The 19,003-nt window shown below is 44.1% G+C and overlaps 2 protein-coding genes across 11 annotated transcripts in view; one reads left to right on the plus strand and one right to left on the minus strand.

Moving 5' to 3' along the window:
- The window catches only part of CLEC16A (C-type lectin domain containing 16A), a 63,112-nt gene extending 52,519 nt beyond the window's left edge, over positions 1-10,593 (minus strand). For all 6 annotated transcript variants that reach the window (XM_085237571.1, XM_085237570.1, XM_085237575.1 and 3 more), the window contains exons 1-6: positions 10,379-10,593; positions 5,795-5,923; positions 4,453-4,586; positions 3,557-3,705; positions 2,654-2,759; positions 754-877 (exon numbers count right to left, since the gene is read on the minus strand). In XM_085237571.1, coding sequence (XP_085093697.1) covers positions 754-877; positions 2,654-2,759; positions 3,557-3,705; positions 4,453-4,586; positions 5,795-5,923; positions 10,379-10,458 — 722 coding nt within the window. In that variant the 5' untranslated portion in view covers positions 10,459-10,593. The remainder of the gene's footprint in view (positions 1-753; positions 878-2,653; positions 2,760-3,556; positions 3,706-4,452; positions 4,587-5,794; positions 5,924-10,378) is intronic.
- Positions 10,594-11,021: 428 nt separating this feature from the next.
- DEXI (Dexi homolog) lies at positions 11,022-18,634 on the plus strand. 5 transcript variants are annotated; one of them, XM_085237616.1, is made up of 4 exons: positions 11,022-11,231; positions 11,460-11,902; positions 13,381-13,472; positions 17,991-18,634. In XM_085237616.1, exon 2 carries the CDS (start codon positions 11,521-11,523, stop codon positions 11,800-11,802), a length of 282 nt encoding a protein of 93 aa, XP_085093742.1. In that variant the 5' UTR covers positions 11,022-11,231; positions 11,460-11,520; the 3' UTR covers positions 11,803-11,902; positions 13,381-13,472; positions 17,991-18,634. The 5 variants fall into 5 exon arrangements, with proteins under 5 accessions (XP_085093742.1, XP_085093745.1, XP_085093743.1 ...); XM_085237619.1 differs by adding an exon at positions 14,820-14,936 and having other exon boundaries at positions 11,025-11,902; positions 13,384-13,472; XM_085237618.1 differs by adding an exon at positions 14,820-14,936 and having other exon boundaries at positions 11,026-11,902.
- The last annotated feature ends 369 nt before the right edge of the window (positions 18,635-19,003 follow it).

Consider the following 19,003-nt stretch of genomic DNA (forward strand, 5'->3'; position numbering starts at 1 on the left):
GCAACCAAACAGCATTCAGGCATATATTTTCTTTAAGAAGCACATATAAAGTCTTTCCCCCAGTTTTCAGAAGTAGTACTTTTAACAAAGTTTGCCAGAATCTTCTCAGAAACCAATCATAAAAAAAATAGTTTTCCTACCAAAAACAAAACACATCTGTTTTATTACACTTCTGCCTTTTCACTTTAAGGAAGTATGAAACAATCACCCACTATGAGTGGGGAGTAAAGCAAGCAACCTTGGTTTACCTCCAGTTATTTAACCTGAAGCAACAAAATATTTCCACAGTTGATAGTAGTGCACAACGTGGGAATTTCATTGCTTACAGTTCCCATATTAAATAAAGTTCATCTTTCCAACTATTTTCTTTTTTTTTTCTCCTACAGTATCTTTCTGAGAGCTGTCCTGCTGGGATAGTACTCAGAAGAGAAACACACAAAAGAGTTACTGAAACTAAGAAGCACAAAATACCATCTCTGTTCTGAATTCCTACGAAATTCAGCAAAATTAAAGATGAAGAAAAGGCACAACAATGATTTGCTTGTACAGAATATGAGTACAGACAGAGGACATCACTGACCACTTAATCCACAGCACTGATAGCACAAATCTGTGAAAAGAAAAAGCTTGAACTGTTTGCAAACTGTCTCAGACACCTACTGTCTGAGGTGGACCACTACAGATAAAGTGAGCTGAGCATCAATGTCTGGGAAAAGCATTTCCATTCAATAAATGGCATTTTAAAAAGCTTACTCTTCATCAGTCTGCACACAGTTATCCAGTTCAATCACATGGCTTCCAATAAACCAGACAAGGTTGGAGAAATAAGGGACTGCAGTTTTATCTCTAATGTAATGCAGCATAGGTTGGTTGTCCACTGCAGAGAAATTGTAAGAGAAAAATCAGTTTCCACTCCTTTTATATTTAAGGATTTTAAAAATAAATACAACAAAGAACCTTCTGAATTTTGATTACATGCCAGCTTTTCACATGAGTATATACCTGAGATGGTCTTATGCATGAAATGGACATCTACAAAAGCATCACATCAATTCTTAATTGGCTTGAAAGAGCCCAATATTGATATATTTACATGTCTGAAGACAAATCTAGTGGAATTCAGAGTTTTTAGCACATTCCTTAATAAAAAGAAGAGAAAATAATGCGGAAGAATAAAGCAGAAATGCTGAAAGTCAAGCTAGTTAAGACTTACATGACACTGCATTAAGGAACACAGGAATCATCAGTGAAGGAAGGGCAAAAGAAACAGACAACAGTTAACAGGATTAGGAACCGGGATATAGTGACATCCTCCAAAAGGGTTTAAGAAGCTAAAGCACAAAGCATCTAAACTAAAAGATACAGGGTAGGAGTTAGATCAGAACATAAGCAAAGGTTACGAACCCTGAATATCTGAGCTGTTTTCGTACTCTAACCTTCATATTGCTACAACATTCCACCAAAATTCTAGAGAAGTATATATTTTTTTTACCATAAAAGCATTTAGTCATGTAAACACACACTAACAGGATAAGAAATCTGCACTTTGCTCTGCGAGCACACATTTGGTTTTATAGCTGATGAGTAAAAAGCAAGTACCAAGTACCTCTTCTTCAATGTCCAAAAGAAAAACTGTCCCTTAGCAGTCAATGCTACAAAGAACCAGCCTGCTATAGATGCTATTTGCAAAGTAAATTGTTCATAATGCTAAAAAAAAAGATCTGATACTCTGATGAAAACCATCACCAAATCATTACTTGATGGAAAGTTGTTTAAATTCAAAAAGCAGTTTCATTAAAAACCTATTAAAAAGTAATAAACACTGCACAAACATTTCATAATTCATACTACTATACACAACGCATGTTGCTTCCAGAAGTGGAGAGCATGCACATTTTTCCACAGAAATCACTGATATTTTCAGTCTCTCACAGAGTTTACAGATTCAGGGAAAAAGTTAGTGAGAGATGACTTTTGGAGGATGGGTAGTGCAAACCCATTCTCAAAACAGGGCTAACTTCTCATTTGAACCAGGCAGCTAAAGGCCTTGTTGAGTTTTTAGGATCTCAAGCAACAGAGATTCATCACCTTTTCAGGAAAGCTTGTGGCAGTGTTTATCTATTCTCATCATACAATTATTTTCCTTACGCCCAGTACAGCAATTGGCTACTGAAGCATCCTGGCTTTCATTGAGCACCTCTAGAAATGGTCTAGGTCTGTTTCTTCACACTGGAGTGGCTGCAGTACCTAGGAATTCTACAGTCATATTCTAATGCACTTTGAAAGGAAGTGATACCATCAGTAAGGTCACTGCTTTATACACACTATAAAACTCAAGTTCATAAGTAAATTAAAACAAAAGAAATTTGAGAACATAATTTTTTTTTTTTTTTTTTAAATTCATCCATACCACAATCTCTACTGGAAGATAAACTAAAGTTCCTCATGTAAGCTTGGTACTCTTTCACTGCATTTTTTACATCAGTTTCACACATGAGATAGTACTATTTACAAGTACACACTACAGGCTTAGCATTCTGTTTCATAAAAATCAAAATGTGTACCTGAAGCACATCAACATGTAAAGTTTCAAATCCCACAGGATAAACAAAACCCCTTACACATGCCATTTTTTCAGATATAGAAAGCATACCTTTGTAGACATTTAAAGTTATAGTCCTAACAGCAATCCTGACCATGCTTTCTGGGTGGTTAAAAAATTTAATGGCTTCTGTGTACAAAGCGAAGTCATTCGTGTGCTGCAGCAAGAGAAAAGAAAGCATAATGAATTAACCAAAACATGGACAATGTATCTGTTGGAATTCTGCACGAAGAACTCTTTCCATGCATTGCTGAAATACTTCTACTCTCAACTTAAGTAACTGAAATTATTTTACAATGCACAGTCAATCGGCTCTGCAGCTCTGAATTCCAATCAATGCTTTGAGCACCAGGAGGTTTCCACGTTAGCTCTGCACACTTTCAGAGCTTTAACGCCCTCTTCTGGCAAAAACTGGCACAGAGCAAGGATAAGCTGATTTCACCTTCAGCCTTTGATCAGCTTTTATCAGACTTTGACTAAGCCTCTTAAAATCAAGTGGAGAAACAGAAAACAAGGCACAAACAAGTTGAATTCTCAATGAAGCAGACTTCAGAGCTGCTCAAGCAGTCCAGTTTAACTCTATCTTACAGCTCTTAGGAACCTTCTTTACTATGCTTCTGCAGAGATCCTCACAACTTAATTCTCAATCATTGAGACTGAAATAAATTCAGGACAAATAATTCATTAGACAAGTTTAGACTCCTGACACAAGATGGTCAAGAAAACAAATGTATTCTTCTCCAAGAAAATGCTACAACAAAGAGGTGTCAAAGTCACTTGCTATATTTAATGAGAACATGATTTTTCTATGATCAGAGATGATTCTAAGCAAGTTGGACAAGCTTAGACAGAAGACTAAACAGAAAATGTGCCAAACTGCCTTCAGTTTTTTTTTTTTTTTTTTTTTAATTAAAGTCCTCTCATCATGATATAGCAACTCCTTTTCTTACTTACCTCGTTGTAAAAGAAATGCACAGTATGATTGTTGAGTTTCAGGGAAAGAGTTTTCAAAAATGATATATAATATGCCATGATCTCCTCATCAGAAAAGTCAAACTTATGGACAATAATAGAATTCACATAGTTATTAGATAGCAAGTAGTCTGAAAAATAAGAGACATTACAGAAATTAATCAAAAGAAATCAGTAGGTAAGTAACTGCATTTAACACACCAGCTAGCAACAAGCTATCCAGTGCTTCAAGGTAACAACTAAACAACCCAAGTGATGGTTGCATGCAGAAACAGTGATTTACTGTTCCCCTGCAGATGTCTTCACTCCCAAGAACATCAGGTAATGGAGAAGAGATCATCCCTCCTTAGTTTAGTACTAAATAACACTTGTAACACACGCACACAGAATTCTTCCCCCCCCCCAAAAAATACTTCCAAAGGCCTTCACATGACTTCCTCCTCTTGCTAGTCATAGAACACTTCTAACCAATAATTAATTCTCTCTCCTCTTTGTTTCTGAAAACGTCAAGTAAACACAGTGGGCTGAATGCCAGTCCCAGTGATGGGAGAACAGTCCCAGTACAAATTAGATGACAGAGTTCTGCTGCATAATCTGCAGCATCAATGCAAACATTTCAGACCATAACTAATCTGACTTAAAGAACACCTTTAAACACATAAAATGCTTCAGAATTACCAAACCACTGTATTAACGAAAATTTAGATTAAAAGATAAGTTAGAGTCAAATTACAACATTTTCAACAGTGTTTGACTAAAAGGAATATTAGGAATTCATAGACACTGCTCCGAAGGAGCACCAGAACTAAACTGTATTAAAGTGTATTAAATCAGATTTTGATCATTTAATCCTGAACAGTTCCAAAAGGTGCCCTTACACAGCGATGTTTCATGACTGATGTTCTCAAAAAGGATGTTCAGAGTCTGCAGCAGCTGCACACACACGTAACGGCCGGACTTCTGGCGCAAGATGTTCAAGAAGAAAACAAACATATTCTTCTCCAAGAAGAAGCTAAAATAAAGAGATGCCATAAAGTCACTTGCTGTATTTAACAAGAAGATGATTTTACTAACATCAGAGATCATTCTAAGCAAATTGGACCAACAGCACAATCTGTATTTATGCAAAAATATCGTGCAAAGCTTTATCTTCAAAACCCTTAAAACCTAGAACACTTAAACAGTCAAATTATGCAGTAAAACAACATTAAAACATAAGAGTTATTTTATTTACGTATAACCAACCTAGTAGATAACTTCCCTAACTTGCAATCACAGTTTTGAAGGGGAAAGCTTCTAAACAAAGCCTGTTTTGTTTAACACTCATGTACCCCTATTAAGCTAATCCACCTCGTCTTCATCACTGTGGATTTGACTTCTGGTCACAAGTTTTTTGGTGTTTTATTTTTTGTTTTCCTGCCCGTGGTCTTCCATCTGCATTCATTAAACCACAGTTTCTGTTATCAGCCTCAAATCACTATTTTCAACTGCCTATCTTTAATACCACATTAAGTGTGCAACCAAACAGGAAACAAGAAGTGTAAGCTATAAACAAATACCCAGCAGACAAGGAACAAAAAGATAATTTAACAGGAAAATTATGGTCTCTTTCCTAGCAGGACATCACAAATATGTATCTACAGCTTTTATTTTTCTGTTTTTGTTTCTTGTTATGCTTTTATTTGCATTAAAAGCAGGAGAAAGCTGCTAAAATTCCCTCCAGTAAAGAAGGCAGGGAGAAATTTCATGAAGCTACAATACAGATAGGAAGAATCAATACCTGTTTTCAAGTTATTTTTGCTACCACACTATTTTACAAGGATTAAAATAATATCTAATATATGTTATATATCATAGCTAGAACAAGATATCCATTAGGAGTATCATAGAAACTACGATGAGCAAATGAACATCATTTCATTTTAACAGAGGTCATGAATAAATCTGAGCACTACTAGGTTTGATTTTTGTACCTATGTCAAAAGATGTGAGTCAGAAACTGTGTGTAAAAGGAGCTCTGAAGTTGGAGCTCTCATTAAAAGAAGCAAATTCTGTTTCATAACACAAGAACGTGATCCTGCTTAGCTCTCTACTACAGGACAGGGTATTTTCATGACCATCTGTAGGAATCTGTCTTGGAAAAATTTATCTTTGAAAACCAGGAATCTGTGTAACTCATCATTCCCCACAGCCAGAGCTAAAGCTGCCTGCAATACTTACTCAAACACCGAGCTGTCATTCTGGTCCCCCCAAATAAGGATCTCTGTTATAGAACGGATGGTCTCCACCAGGAGATTGCGGTTGTGGTCTGTCACTGTTGTGTTTTTAGTCAAGACATGATACATGTACCTAAAAGAAGAACAGTACCATTATCACGCTGCCCACCACTACTACAGGCACCACGGTTGTCTCTGGCCCCTAACTTAACACAGATAAACACGTACAAGCAATATTTCTCATCACTGTGCAATTTTAAAACACAAATTTCCTTTTAATCCTGAAGCAGAGTGAAAATAACTGTTAAACAGAATGAGACAAGCAGAATAACCCCTCATCAGCCAAGTGAGTTGGGAATGCTCGTGCACATGCTAATACAGGAAGGAGAACTATGCAGTATTTGTCCCTCAGGGCTTCTCACAGCAACTCAGGGAATTTCCTAGAAAGCACCTTAAAGTCGAGGGTGCAAGGAGCAGAAACCAGCAAACAGAAGCAGCAGGTAAGTGTGCAACAGCAGGTGCTGGGAAGTAATTTTGGAAAGAGGCTCATTGGGACCCAGCCCTTCTATTGGCAGCAGTGACACTTCACAGACTGCAGCTAGTTTGACTGCACTGTCACACACTATTCATTCATCCAGGCCTTGTTGTAATCAAGTCTCTGCCCACTCAAGCATAGAAATACTGGTCAGAAAGGTGGCAAGTTACAGCTTTATTATCTTATGGGCCAAGGTTTGAAGGCTATCTAATGAAGTCTACAGATAAAAGTACAGATTACAACAGGTGGCAGAAAACTACATGAAGTTTGAAAAACTTGTGTTATGTTTCTGAATTTTATGTGGTCAAGCAAGTCTGTGTTTCTTCTTCAAAACAACACATACCAAAGATCACTTCCCTTTATCGTACAAAGGAGGGGTACACAAAAGCACAGCAAGTACTCCCTTCCTCCCTGTTGTTTTTTAAATGCATTTATACAATAATAGTAATAAAAAAGAAGAACATAAGAGTTTGACACACACACACAAGAAAAATGTAAACTAATTAGAGAAATTTCACATCACCTTAAAGCTTCAAGAGCTTCAATTACTAAGTACGGATCACAGCCATATTTTTCCTCTCATAAATCAACATTTGTTTTCTGAATGCAGGAGTGGAAACTGCTCAGGTTGGAACCATTCAAGGTTGAGTTGACTCAAACATCTCCTGCAGCAATAACTCTGGGTTGTGTGCTGCTCCAGAACAGAACAGCAATGAACACCTACAAATCCTCTGCTGTTAATGTATGGATCACAGTTTAAGGTTCCTTCTGTGACACTGACAATGAAGATGGGAGAGTTTAAGCCTGACAGTGTAATTTTGAAAGTAATGACACTACAGCTACTTTAGCCTGTTTATTTGAAGTCAGGTGCTCATAATTGTGACGATATTTCTCAGCAATAAGTCACATTATTGCAAATTTGGGAATGAAGTTCCATCCAGCAGCAGAGCTGTGGTCAGCATAAGCGATGGTAAGACTTACATGCCATTATTCAACCTCCAGTGGGGATGGAATGCAGAGCATTCTGAAGAAGCCAGACTGGTTTGACAGCCAGGAATACATTATGCCAAATTAATTTACTTGCTATAATGTCACCACAGACCCTTAGGTTTGCTAACACACTGGCACACAGACATACAACACAGCCCTCACTTCCAAACTACTCTGTTATCCATTTCTTGGAATGAAAGAGCCAAAGTGCAAACCAAGTGTTCCTCCTGCTGGATGTGCAATTTCCCACACTATGACAATAAAGGTACTGCACAGAAGCAGAATTTCTTTCTCAGAAATACTTAAAGTCAATCTTTACACACTGATTTTAGATGAGCCAAGTCTGTGCTCTGAAATGCTAAACCCTCAGAGGAACCATGGCAGCTCTGTCGCTCTGCTGGGGGCTGGAGATGAAGCAAAAACCCACCAGGAATTGTCACAGCACCACTGATGATGGCATCAGAGGGATGAAGTGTTTTGCCAGCAGCTTAGCAAAACAGGTAGGATTCTGAATGCTCTTCTGTTTAGAGACCACATTCAGGGCAATAGCACACTACAGTAACTCACACATACAGAAAGTTTTAATGGCTTTTCTATTTATTACTTAAAAAAATACATTAACACATAAGAATTTAAGAAGTCAGGTGTTCAGAAATTGAAAAAAACACCAATAGATTTAACTATATTTCCTTCTTCATGCTGCCCGGAGCTATGTGATGATTTATTGTTCACACAGAGGAAACAACGTATAGCATGGACAATGCTTCAGGAAATGAATCAGCTGTGAAGGAAGCCTCCAGGCACAGGTCTATAGGCAGGGCATGTGACCAAGCCAGGAGAAATGCCCAGCATGCAGCTCTAATGGCAAAAAAATCTTTGTGTTATCAGGGAACAATGAAAATACCAAGCATAGCAGCAACAAGGGGAAACACACTGGAGGTAACAAAAGGCAACAGGTAGGAAACGTTCTCTGCATTTAGAAACAAAGATATCATGCTTAAGTTCTGAGGCCTTCCACCAAAACTGGAAAGCACAGGGCACGTTCAATCGAACTTTTCAAAAACACAGCCCTGTGGAGCAGATTCCAGCCCAGTTTCAGAGCTCAGGGCAAGGGAAGCAACGGCCTTTTCAGACCACTCTCACAAAGCAGTCACTACCAGTGGGCAGCATGCTAAGGCCTCTTCCTCTTACATCCCTGACAGCCCGGCCATTGCTAACCAAAGGGTACGAAAGTGCCAAGGGCCCAAAAAATCCACCAGAAGCACTGACAGTGCACAGCACAATCTCACAGCCTCTCTCAATCTCGTTTCACAACTAGAAAAGCAGATTAAACTACAACTATTGCCACTTAGCAAGGAAACTGACATGCAAACAACCCCAATCTGCTCAAGCAAATCTCAAACTGTATTCAGACTAATAGAAACAGAAGTTTCAGATCCAACACCTGCTGATGAAAAGCAGTAACTCTCTCACTAAACAGGCATACTGTTTACAACTTAGGTAGAACTCTAACTTTATGAACATAAAAAAAAGAAAATATTCCCTAAGGGACAGCCCTGGTTAATTCTGCTCTCATAACTTACCATAATATACTTCCTATACACTGAGCTAATTTTTAACAGCAAGGTCAGTGAGTTCTGCACAGCTCATTGACGAGGAATACAAGGGATTCTGCTGGAGTTGAAAAGTCAGGAACACAGACAGCTCACAGTGAGCTTACCAGGGTTGACTGCTACGTCCCTTACACACACAACAAAACCCAACCCAATCTGGTGCTTCAGCAGGGAAACGTACTTCAGCTCTCAGGTAAGGAGTCAAAATAACAAGCACAGCCCAATTCTTTGCTGCAAACCCAGCAGGATAACACTTGCTCTACCATCTGTGGCTACAAGGAAACAACAGATCATATTTTTCTTGCCTCAAACCTTTTTCCTTCTAAACTTGAACTCTGTTTGAATTTTTGACATGCATCAGCATCCTTGCTCTGTCTGCAAGCATAATACCAAATCCAGACAGACCTACAGCTCCCCAAGCACTGAGTAGCACCCAAGGACCACCCTTTGTAATGAGAACACTGCTGTGTCTGTATCTGAGCGTGGCTCTTGCCTGCAATGCCGCACACTATGTGCTCAGCCTGACCCTCCTGGATCATCTCCTGCAGTACTGCTGCCTCACTCACTGCGCTCCGGTTTGTTTTATGGACTTCATTTTCCTGTCACACACTGCAGTTCAGTCTTCCTGCTTTAAAACGTTTCTCTAGTTTAAGTGAGAACCAGAAGCCATAAACCACTGTGATACAGCAACTGCGTGATCCAAATCTTGTGTGAGTGCACCCTGATCAGTGCTGTCAGACCCCATTCAAGCTCTCTTTCAACCAGACCAACCACCGAAAACCACCAGCTTTACGTTTCTCAGCGAGCTGCGTATTGGCAGCAACTTCATTTAGAAAACACTTTTCTCCACGCTCATCCTTTGCTGCTCAGAAGAAAGAGACGCCGTCACAGGGATCTCATTAACCCACCTCCACCAGCGGAGCGCTCGGAGGAGATGCTGCGCCGTGCAGCCGCGTTACCCAGCTGTGCGTCCAGCAGCACGGCGGGCAGCGCAGCGCTGCGTCCCCCCGCAGCCCCGGCCCAAAGGAACGCGATATTTCTTGTTTTTATCGCCTCTCACGCTCTACTTCCCAGGACGAATCCGTGACGTTGTTACAAATTAAAAGCCACGGCCACGAGCGCGGCACCACCTCACGGAAGCGCGTCTGTCCCGGGGGTTTTTCGGGGCGAGCAGACACGGCCCAACGCGGGGCCGAACTGCGGGACAAAACAGAGCGGTACCGCAGGAAACCCAGCCGGGGGGAGCCGCCACGAAGGGCACGGGCGGGAAAGCGTCGGGAGCGCAGCCCCTCGACACAACATGGCAAGGCACAGCACAGTATGGCAAGGCACAACACAGCACGGCACACTATGGCACAACACAGCCCGGCACGGCTCCGACCCGCCCCGCGCCGCCCCCACAGCCGCAGCGCCGCTCCCGCCCGCCGCCCCCCTCACGGTCCCCGCTCACTTGAGATGGTCCAAGGAGTGAATGCTGCGGGCGGCCTTCCCGTGCCCGCCGCCCACCCAGCTCCGGGAGCGGCCAAACATGCTGGCGGAGCACGACGGGGTCTTATCGCCTCATGGCCCCGCGGGGACGGCCGGCGGAGGCCGCGGAAGGAGCTCAACGGCGCTGACGGCCACCGGCGCGCACCCGCAGCCGTGCGCATGCGCGGCCGGGAGCACGCCGGGAATCGCTCCTCGGAGCGGACTGCAGCTCCCGGCGGGCACCGCGCCGCTCCGTCCGGCGGGGAGTGCGGGCACCGCGCGCCTTCGTGCCGGGCTGCGGGGAAGCTGCGCAGCGAGGCGCCGGCTGCTTGCGGGGCACGACGAGGCGTGCTGCGGGCCGCGGCCAGCCCTCAGAGCTCCGTAGGCGGGAAGAATGTAAACAAGCAAAGGCGGCACCGGCCGACAGGGCGCTGAGGTGCGCGCTGCTTCCTCATCCATAACGAGGCACTGCGTGCGGGCTCCTACACTGCGCGTCGCCTCAGGCGGGCGGCCGCGGAGCGGGGAGAGGGCAGACCCCGAGCGGAGCGCAGCTTCGGGCGGCTGAAGGGCTGGAGCTGAGATCAAACCCGTGTAAAAAAAGAAAAAGAAAAAAAAAAAAAGTTTACAGTCGCGCCTTCGTTTCAGCGCGCGGTGAGAGTGCCGCAGAGAGCCCCGCAGCCCCACGGGACAGCCCTATGGGACAGCCTACGGGACAGCCCCACACGGCCGAGCCCCGCTGCGGAGGCGATGACGGACGCCCCCCCCTCAGCCCGGTCCGATCCGCGCTGACCGCCCCCAGGCGCGGCCGCCAGCAGCGGCGCGGGGGGAACGCGGAGGTAAACGGCGCAGCGGGGCGGAGCGGAGCGCGCGGGGCAGGTGCTCGGCCCCGATGCGGGAACGCGCCCGCGGGGTCGTTCCGCCGAGTTCGCGGGCGAGAGGAGGCCGGGAGGCGGCGGCGCTGCGGCGGCCGGGGCTCCGCGGAGCGCCTTCTGCCGGCAGCGGGGCTGCGGCAGCCGGAGCCGCGCGGTCCGCCCGCAGCTCGGCGGCGCCGCCTCTCCCCGCAGGTCCGCTCCGATTCCGTCCCCGCTCTGCGCCCCGGGGGCCGCGGCCCGCCGCCCCGGCTGCATGCCCGCCGCGGTGTCGGCACGGCTGGATTCGCTGGAGTCCTGGGCCTTCCACGCGCTGCTGGTGCTGCCCTATATGTTCTACGTGGGCTTGTTCTTCGTCAACGTGCTGATCCTGTACTACGCCTTCCTGATGGAGTACATCGTCCTCAACGTGGGCATCGTCTTCCTGCCCGAGGACATGGACCAGGCGCTGGTGGACCTGGGGGTGCTCTCCGACCCCGGCTCGGCGCTGTACGAGACCGACGGCGAGCTGGACGTCTTTGACGCCTACTTGGAGTGACGCCGTCCCGGCGCGGCCCCGGGATGCCCGCGCCGCCTCTCCGCTCGCGGCGCCCCCGGAACGCACCGCCGCCGGGCCGGGCCGCGGAGGGGCCGCAGAAGTAAGTGAGAGCCGGCGGCTCCCGGGGACCCGCAGCCTTCGGAACGGCGGGGAGGGACCGGCGGGGCGAGGGGAGGGCCGAGCTGCGCTCCGGGCGGCTGCGGCTGTCAGCGCGGCGTCGGGGCTGCGGGCGGTCAGCAGCCGCGCTTCCCGAGGCTCGGAGATGCTGTGAGCATTTGCCCGGGATCGTCGCGGCGATCGGAGCACGAGGGTTTGTTTGATCAAACGTTTTGTTACCGCTGTAGCTGTCGGTGACGCTAACGCGTTGGAAATGTAAGGATTCAGCGTTTTGTAACGCTGAACTGCAAGTGGGGAGAGAACCACTATTTCCAGCGAGGACGTTCTGTGCCAAATGGATGTTAACAAAAACGTTCACAGTTTTAAGTGTTTCCAGATCTGCCAACAGAATGTTTAAGCAAAATATCGCCTGTGAGTTTGAAAATCGGGTTAGGATGCCTTTCAAGTTACACTTGAAAACATGCAGGTAGGGGTTTCTGCTGTAAGGTCACAGAGATGACCTTGGTGAACACGTTGCACAAGTGCTGCCTGTCACGGTGCTATTTTAGTGTCTTTCACATGAAAAAAAACCACCATAAAAGCAAAACCACATCTCTACAATGCAGTCCTTCATACTGAAACTCTAAATGTTTCCATTAAGGTTCCATATAAAGCAGTAGTGTCAGGTTTTGGTCAATAGCCTAGAAAATATGAAATGGGAATTGGTGTTGGATGAACATGGACAGCACCGACACAGGTGAGCAAAGCTTGGACAACAGCACGTGGGAGCACAGAAGTGTGTTTGTGGCATTGGAGACAAACATATCTCGTGCTGCTGGAGAAATCCCGCTGCAATTACAACAGATAAAAGCATACATACATTTGGTGTATGTTGGCATACCTGTTTGGTGCATCCCAAGCGACTGGGTTAGAATCCCTTCCGCTGGCACAGATCTGTAGCAGAGCTGAACTGCCCACACCGTGCTGCTGCTGTGGCTGTCCTCGGCCCTTTTCAGTCGGGCAAACAACACATGAAGTTGGAATACAGGGATAGGAATTGAAAGCCTTTGTAAGTATCCTTCAGACCGGTATCTCCTGTCTTCCAGGGAAGAAATTCATAATAATTAATGGAAATTTAAGCAAAATCTTTGGTGCAGAAAGTTCTAACCATTTGCTCCTCAGAAACACCTTTCCCCAAACTCCTGATCTTATTACTCCAACATCATCTAGTACAAGGATTCAGAAAATAAACATTTTTTAATGCTTGTATTAGGTGATGGTGGAGGACTTTTCTGCTGGCCAGGATTTTTTACAGTGAATTCATCTGGTTTTCAGGGAGACCCAAGGAGAATAACAGCCACATCAGTTCACGCAGGGGGTTCTTCCTACTACACGAGCACATCGTTTCATAGAGCGCAGGACGTGAGCACCATTCTGTTCATTGTCAGTAAATGGGCTTCTTAACATTTTCCTTTATGTTAGTAGGTTAAGAAGCTCTTCAGAGTACTTGCTACTCTCACTGTAAGACGTCAGCTTCATATGTAGAAATGGCAGTGATGTCACCGTGCTCAGAGGTAAGCACCGGCCTGCTCAGCCCTGTCGTTTGGCAGCTGTTGTCTTACATTGTTGTTTCCACTGAGAACCAAATCACAAATCTCCAATTATCAGAGAGCAAAGCGTACACCATTACTGTGCTTCACCTTTTTATATATTTAATTATACGTTCAGCAACCGGGCTGCAAATTGCCTGGTTATTCAGCTACCAGGCCAAGGCTCAGCATGTCACCACGAGGAGGGATTTGTGCTCAGATCCTGCTTATGGAGTTCTTCACAGCGCTGTGGTATTTGTCACCACCAGCTCCCTGTGTGAAGCCATGGGCACAGAATGCTCACTTTGAGCTGGCGTGCTGAGGATTCAGCACACGATGCAGAAAGAGCGGTCTCAGCTTTACCAGCAGGGATGAAATGATAGGAGTATTGCTCTTTGCACTAAGAATAAAAGGAGTGCTCTTCATGTGACTCACCAGCGATTACAGAGAACAACTAAAAAGCAGTGATTAGCCTCAGTTAAAGCCTTGCAGGTGTGCTCCTTGCATTTAAAAAGTGTTGCCTGCCACGCAGGAGATGAGTGGCATGCGTGAACAGGGATACAAAGGGAGGAAATCCCAAGAGGCCGTTCTACACAGTGTGGAAAGGCTTATTTCAAAGTAAAAGAGCACGTGGATCAGAAGAGCTGTGTTCTCTCTTGCACTGAAAACCTCAGCTGAATAAACTCAGTAGGAGCAGAATTACATTCAGGTTTCTAACCATAATTGGTGGCAGAGGCTGAAGATAGACAACTAAGAAGCCTCCTGTCCTTCTCAAATGGAGAAATCCATCTGTGTGAGCTGAGCAGGATTGAGCTGACTCATGCACCTACCCTTTTCCCTTGGGTATGCCAGATTCTTCATCATATTTCAAGTCCCCTGAAATAGGTGATGTGATTGTTGTCTTTGCACTGCCTTAAAATCAGATGCGACTCATCACAAAGTACTCTAATCAAAGGGATAATGAGCAATTGATAATGAAACCAAATTGGAAATATTTGATTTACATAATTTTACAGTACAAGTGTTACCTATGGTTTTGTTTTTTTTTCCAAAATGAATTACAATGTATGTCTTTGATGAGCAGAATCCAGCATCCAAAAGCTTGTGACTCAGCACTTCTGCTCGTTGCCAGCATGTAAATCCTGAATCAGTCAAAGAAATAGCTGTACTCATCAGCTTATCAAAGTAGTGCCAATTAGAGCTGAGGGCTCAGCGTCTGCAGGAGGCAATGTGGTCCAGTGGGGAAGGAAATAAGCATGCTGGGCTCCTGCCTGGGTCTGCCACTGGCAGCTTCTGTGAGCTTACCTCAGCTGTGCTTCTCTTCTATCTCAGAAACTGTGATGCCTCATAAAGGAGCGGATCAGAAGAATGTTACCACCAGCCATGCCAGGATGCACATAAATGCATTAGAACTCTCCCTGACTTGGAATCATACAAATAATGAGCAGAGTGAGCTGTTACTTTTTTTAACCTTCTCATTTTTCACAATGCTCTTCCCTTATTTGTAAAAATCTCCATGCCAAAGAAAAAGGTAAATCATTGACTCCATGAGATGGACAACTTGTCTATTTTGTTATCAGTTATAATAATGACAGCATTAAGAGCTACAGCTGGAATTTTCAGAGCTGTGAACTCTTAGGTGTTACTAAAATTATTAGAAGCTGAATGCTCGAACTCATCTGGCAGCTATGCTGTAAAGAGACTTGTATTCCAGTGGTTCTTTGCAGGAGTTCTAGATGGAAAGAAGACAGAATTGTGGCTGAATAATGAACTGTCCGTTCAGTGCTGCTAACCACAGCCTGGCAGGTTGAATTCGGTTTGATTCTTTTTGTTTGTTTTCTCATGAGAATGAGCAAAACAACACTTTGTTTCAGATGACAACTTGCAATCCTAAAATACCATAATAATTTGTTTAAAGAAATTTAGGATGCATATTTGACCCGTCTAACTCTTTGTCTTCCCTTGTAATGATGCTAATTTATACAGAGTATCCCAAGGAATTAAGTAGTACACAGAAATGGCTGAGGCTTTCCATTTCTTCAGGGAAATTTTCAGGTGGTCTTTCTCTTCCCAGTTATAGAGCCTGAGTGTTTTGTCTGGCCACAAAGTTGAGAAAAAACAGGTGAAAAGTTTGAGGGATGTTCTCTGAGAACAAGAAGTGTTTCTAATACATATTCTGTCTACTTTTCAAGCCTGGTATGAGATCAAAGTTCATTAAAAAGAGCTAGCAAGTGTTGAAATCAATCACAGAATCAAACTGGAAACTTCTGGAAAAGTTGTGCAGCTGAGACCTGAATGCAGGAAGATCAGTGTCTCTTTCAGGCACCTGAAACTATGGAGGAAAATCTGACACAGATTTACTCATTCAGTTTACAAACCACATTCTCTTCATGTAGAGTAGTATGCATTTCCTCTAAGAGTTTCTTTTTTTTAAAGAGATTGAACATTCTGTCAAGACTTCCATAAGCATCTGTAGAAGCTCCACCATCTGCTGCTGTTAAGGGGTTTAAAAATCTTCCTTTTCAAGGCCTGGCGGGGGGTTGGTGTGGAATGGGATCAGTGGAAATGGGAAGCCATGGTAGGGGTCCCACTGCTCAGGGTTTTCTTTTGCCATGAATAACCAACTCCATGTTGCTCTGGAGATGGGTGCTGAGAAGCATCAGTTTTGTGACCTGCTATGGGGAATGCACTGCTGAACTTCTCTTCATCCTGTAAAGGGTGTTGTTTCCCAACCGCTAAGCAGCCATTTTCCCCTTTGTTGCAGCGCATGTAGAAGTGGGTTGTGGCTCCTCATGCTCTGTTCTGTATTCCTCTGTGAGAATTGTATGGTCCATCCAACCATAAGGCAAAGCCTAATGGAACCCGTATATGGCAAGAGTACAGTGGATAATAATGACATGCACCAGATGATGTATTACTGTGTAAAGCTCTAGTTCAGGTGACTGACCCAGGGCTTCTCTTTGAAGGGCCAGGAGAAAGGAGCTCAGGCTTGCTCAGACAGCATGGCCCAAATAGGCTGCAGTATCTGAAGCACTTTTAGAAAGCTGGGAAACAAGGCAGACAATACCTGGATGCAGAGCAGGGTCACTGCATTTCCTTTGGTCCAGCCCATCGTGAGCAATGATTTCACTCATAGAATTAACAGAAATACTGTGGCTGCATTTCTTCTTCTAATGCTGAAGTTGTGCTCTACCAGCTGTGCTATTAAATGCTGGCAGGTATATTCAGGCTGTTGGATGATTGCTTCTGAGATCTGAAAAACATCTATTATCTTTTGATTTTCCGGGATTTTTGTTTGTTTGTTTGTTTGTTTTGTGTTAAGGATTAGGTTCACATAAAATTTGAAGGACAGAATAGAAACACAAGATTGAATATCTTGGTCAATTGTATCATATCTGCCTCCACAAATTACTGCCCTGGTCTAGCAGCCTGCAACCATGTTTGAAACATGAGTTGGACAGCTTTATGCTTTGCTTTGGAAGCCCAGCATGTTTTGCTGTGCTGTTTTTAAGTTAGCTGAGGATTTGGTCTGCAACGCAGAACAACCATCTCTCAGAACTACCACTGTGTTTGTTCAGATAACCTTTTAGAACTGCTGTTGTCCTTGGTTTGAGAGTCATGATATTGAGCATATGATTGCTGTTAGCAGGGTGCTGTAGTGTTAAGCAGTTGAGAAAAGAACCTCACTGAGCACAGAAGAGCTTCTCACATCTACTAAGTGGCACTGAGTAACACGGGGACAAGTCATACCAGGACCACCCTGCCTGCATTCTGGCTCCAGATGTGGCAGGTGACACCATTTGGGAGCACACATAAACTTGGCCAACATCTGCAGTGCTCGCTTTGTGCTTTCCACATCCCCAGAGGAAGCACTAGAGGTATTAGAGGGCATGGCAATGCCCAGCCCTGTAGCAGCTGCTTTCCTGATCCTGCTGCCAGCCCCTCAAGCCTGAAACGAGCTGGTCCTTCCCCTGGATCTTTACAGTTTAGTCTTTCTTCTCTACCCTCTTTGCTACACCATGGTCTTCCTGAGATATGGAAACCAGAAGTGCACATAGTACTCATGATGCAGGCACACAGTGGCTTTTATGGTACTCACCGTCTTCTCAGTGCCCTTCATGATGATGTCCAAAGTTTTCTTGGCTTTTTTGTGTGCTACGGCTGAAATATTGAGCTCAGGGAGTTGGTGGTGGTGATGCCTAGCTGTAGTTGTCAGCTCCAACCTGTGTCACATAGGCAGGTGTTGATTATTTCTCTGTAATTGGATTATACTACATCATCAAAGGTCACCTGCCCTTTTTTACCCACTCAGTGTTATGAGGTCCTCCTGGAGTTCTTTGCTGTCAGTGCAGCACTGAGTACCTCAAAACAGTTGACTGATTGATTAATTTACTTTCAAAAGAAACAGATGGTACGGTGCTGTATCTAACATACAGAGACTTCTCTGTTCAGTGTGGGTCTGGAGGGTTACTGTGTATTTGTTATGTGTTCTTTTTTAAACAGATTCATTAAACACCTGAAATGGATTGTGACCAGGTTAATGGATCAAGTTATGGAAAGAAACTATACTCTGAAATGTAGAGCTGAAAAGAAGGACAAGGGGACAACGAGAAGAGTTGTTATCAGACCTTGTCAGCTGTGACTTTTTCCTCATGACCATTGCCTCTTGAGTGTGCACTACCTGCTGTGATTCATGTACAGTACTGGGCTTCCATAGGTAATTCGGGGATGGACTCTGTGAACAAATAATATGAGCTATGTTCTCTTATCAAGAAAATCAAGATATTACTCAGATTTGATAAACTTTTCAATAAATAATATTTCACCTGAATGGACACACTGTACATGCTGCTTAAGCAAGTTTTGCATTCACACATTGAAAACTCTACCAGCCAATAGCTCCACATCTGTGCTTTCTCAGGGGAACACATCCAGGAGTGCCGCAAGGTTCTGTTCAGGGCAGTATTATGACAAGTGCACTAGTAAGAGACTTTATTTAAATTGCAAGCTTTGAAACAGATCAGAGACTGAATTTTGTTTGGTGGATTCATTATCTAACATAAGATAATTTGCAGATTAAGTTCATGTTCCTATGTACAGATCTGAAAGCAATACAATAAAGACTGACCTTTTCCATGAAAGAGTAAGGAGTCATTTGTTGGAGTGGTTCTTTTTCCATTTGAACAGAAAATAATGTGAATATGCTTTTCATGCTAAAAGCAGTTCCTGCTTACTGAGATGGCCAGCATACAGAAAGTCCTTCTGCATGGAAAATGTATAGGGGGAAAAAAAAAGGTATTATGCTGATTTTGTCTTACTACGTATCTTTCAAGGTTGAGTTTTCATAGCAGTGCAGTTGCTAAGCCAAGTTGATGTACCAAGAATGTTTCTGAATTTTCATATAGGCACACCTGTCAAGAACAGACAAGTCTAAAGACTTGTTAAGTTTGTGTCTGTGTGCTCACTTTGGACTAACACAAGGAATACTGGATTTTGCTACCAAAGACAGCATGCCT

Source organism: Meleagris gallopavo, chromosome 16 (assembly GCF_905368555.1).
Source record: "Meleagris gallopavo chromosome 16, MGAL_WU_HG_1.1, whole genome shotgun sequence".
NCBI classification, from domain to species: domain Eukaryota; kingdom Metazoa; phylum Chordata; class Aves; order Galliformes; family Phasianidae; genus Meleagris; species Meleagris gallopavo.

What these genes read in the sequence shown, in the direction of transcription:
- DEXI (XM_085237616.1), top strand. Translation starts at nt 11,521, where the DNA reads ATGCCCGCCGCGGTGTCGGCACGGCTGGATTCGCTGGAGTCCTGGGCC.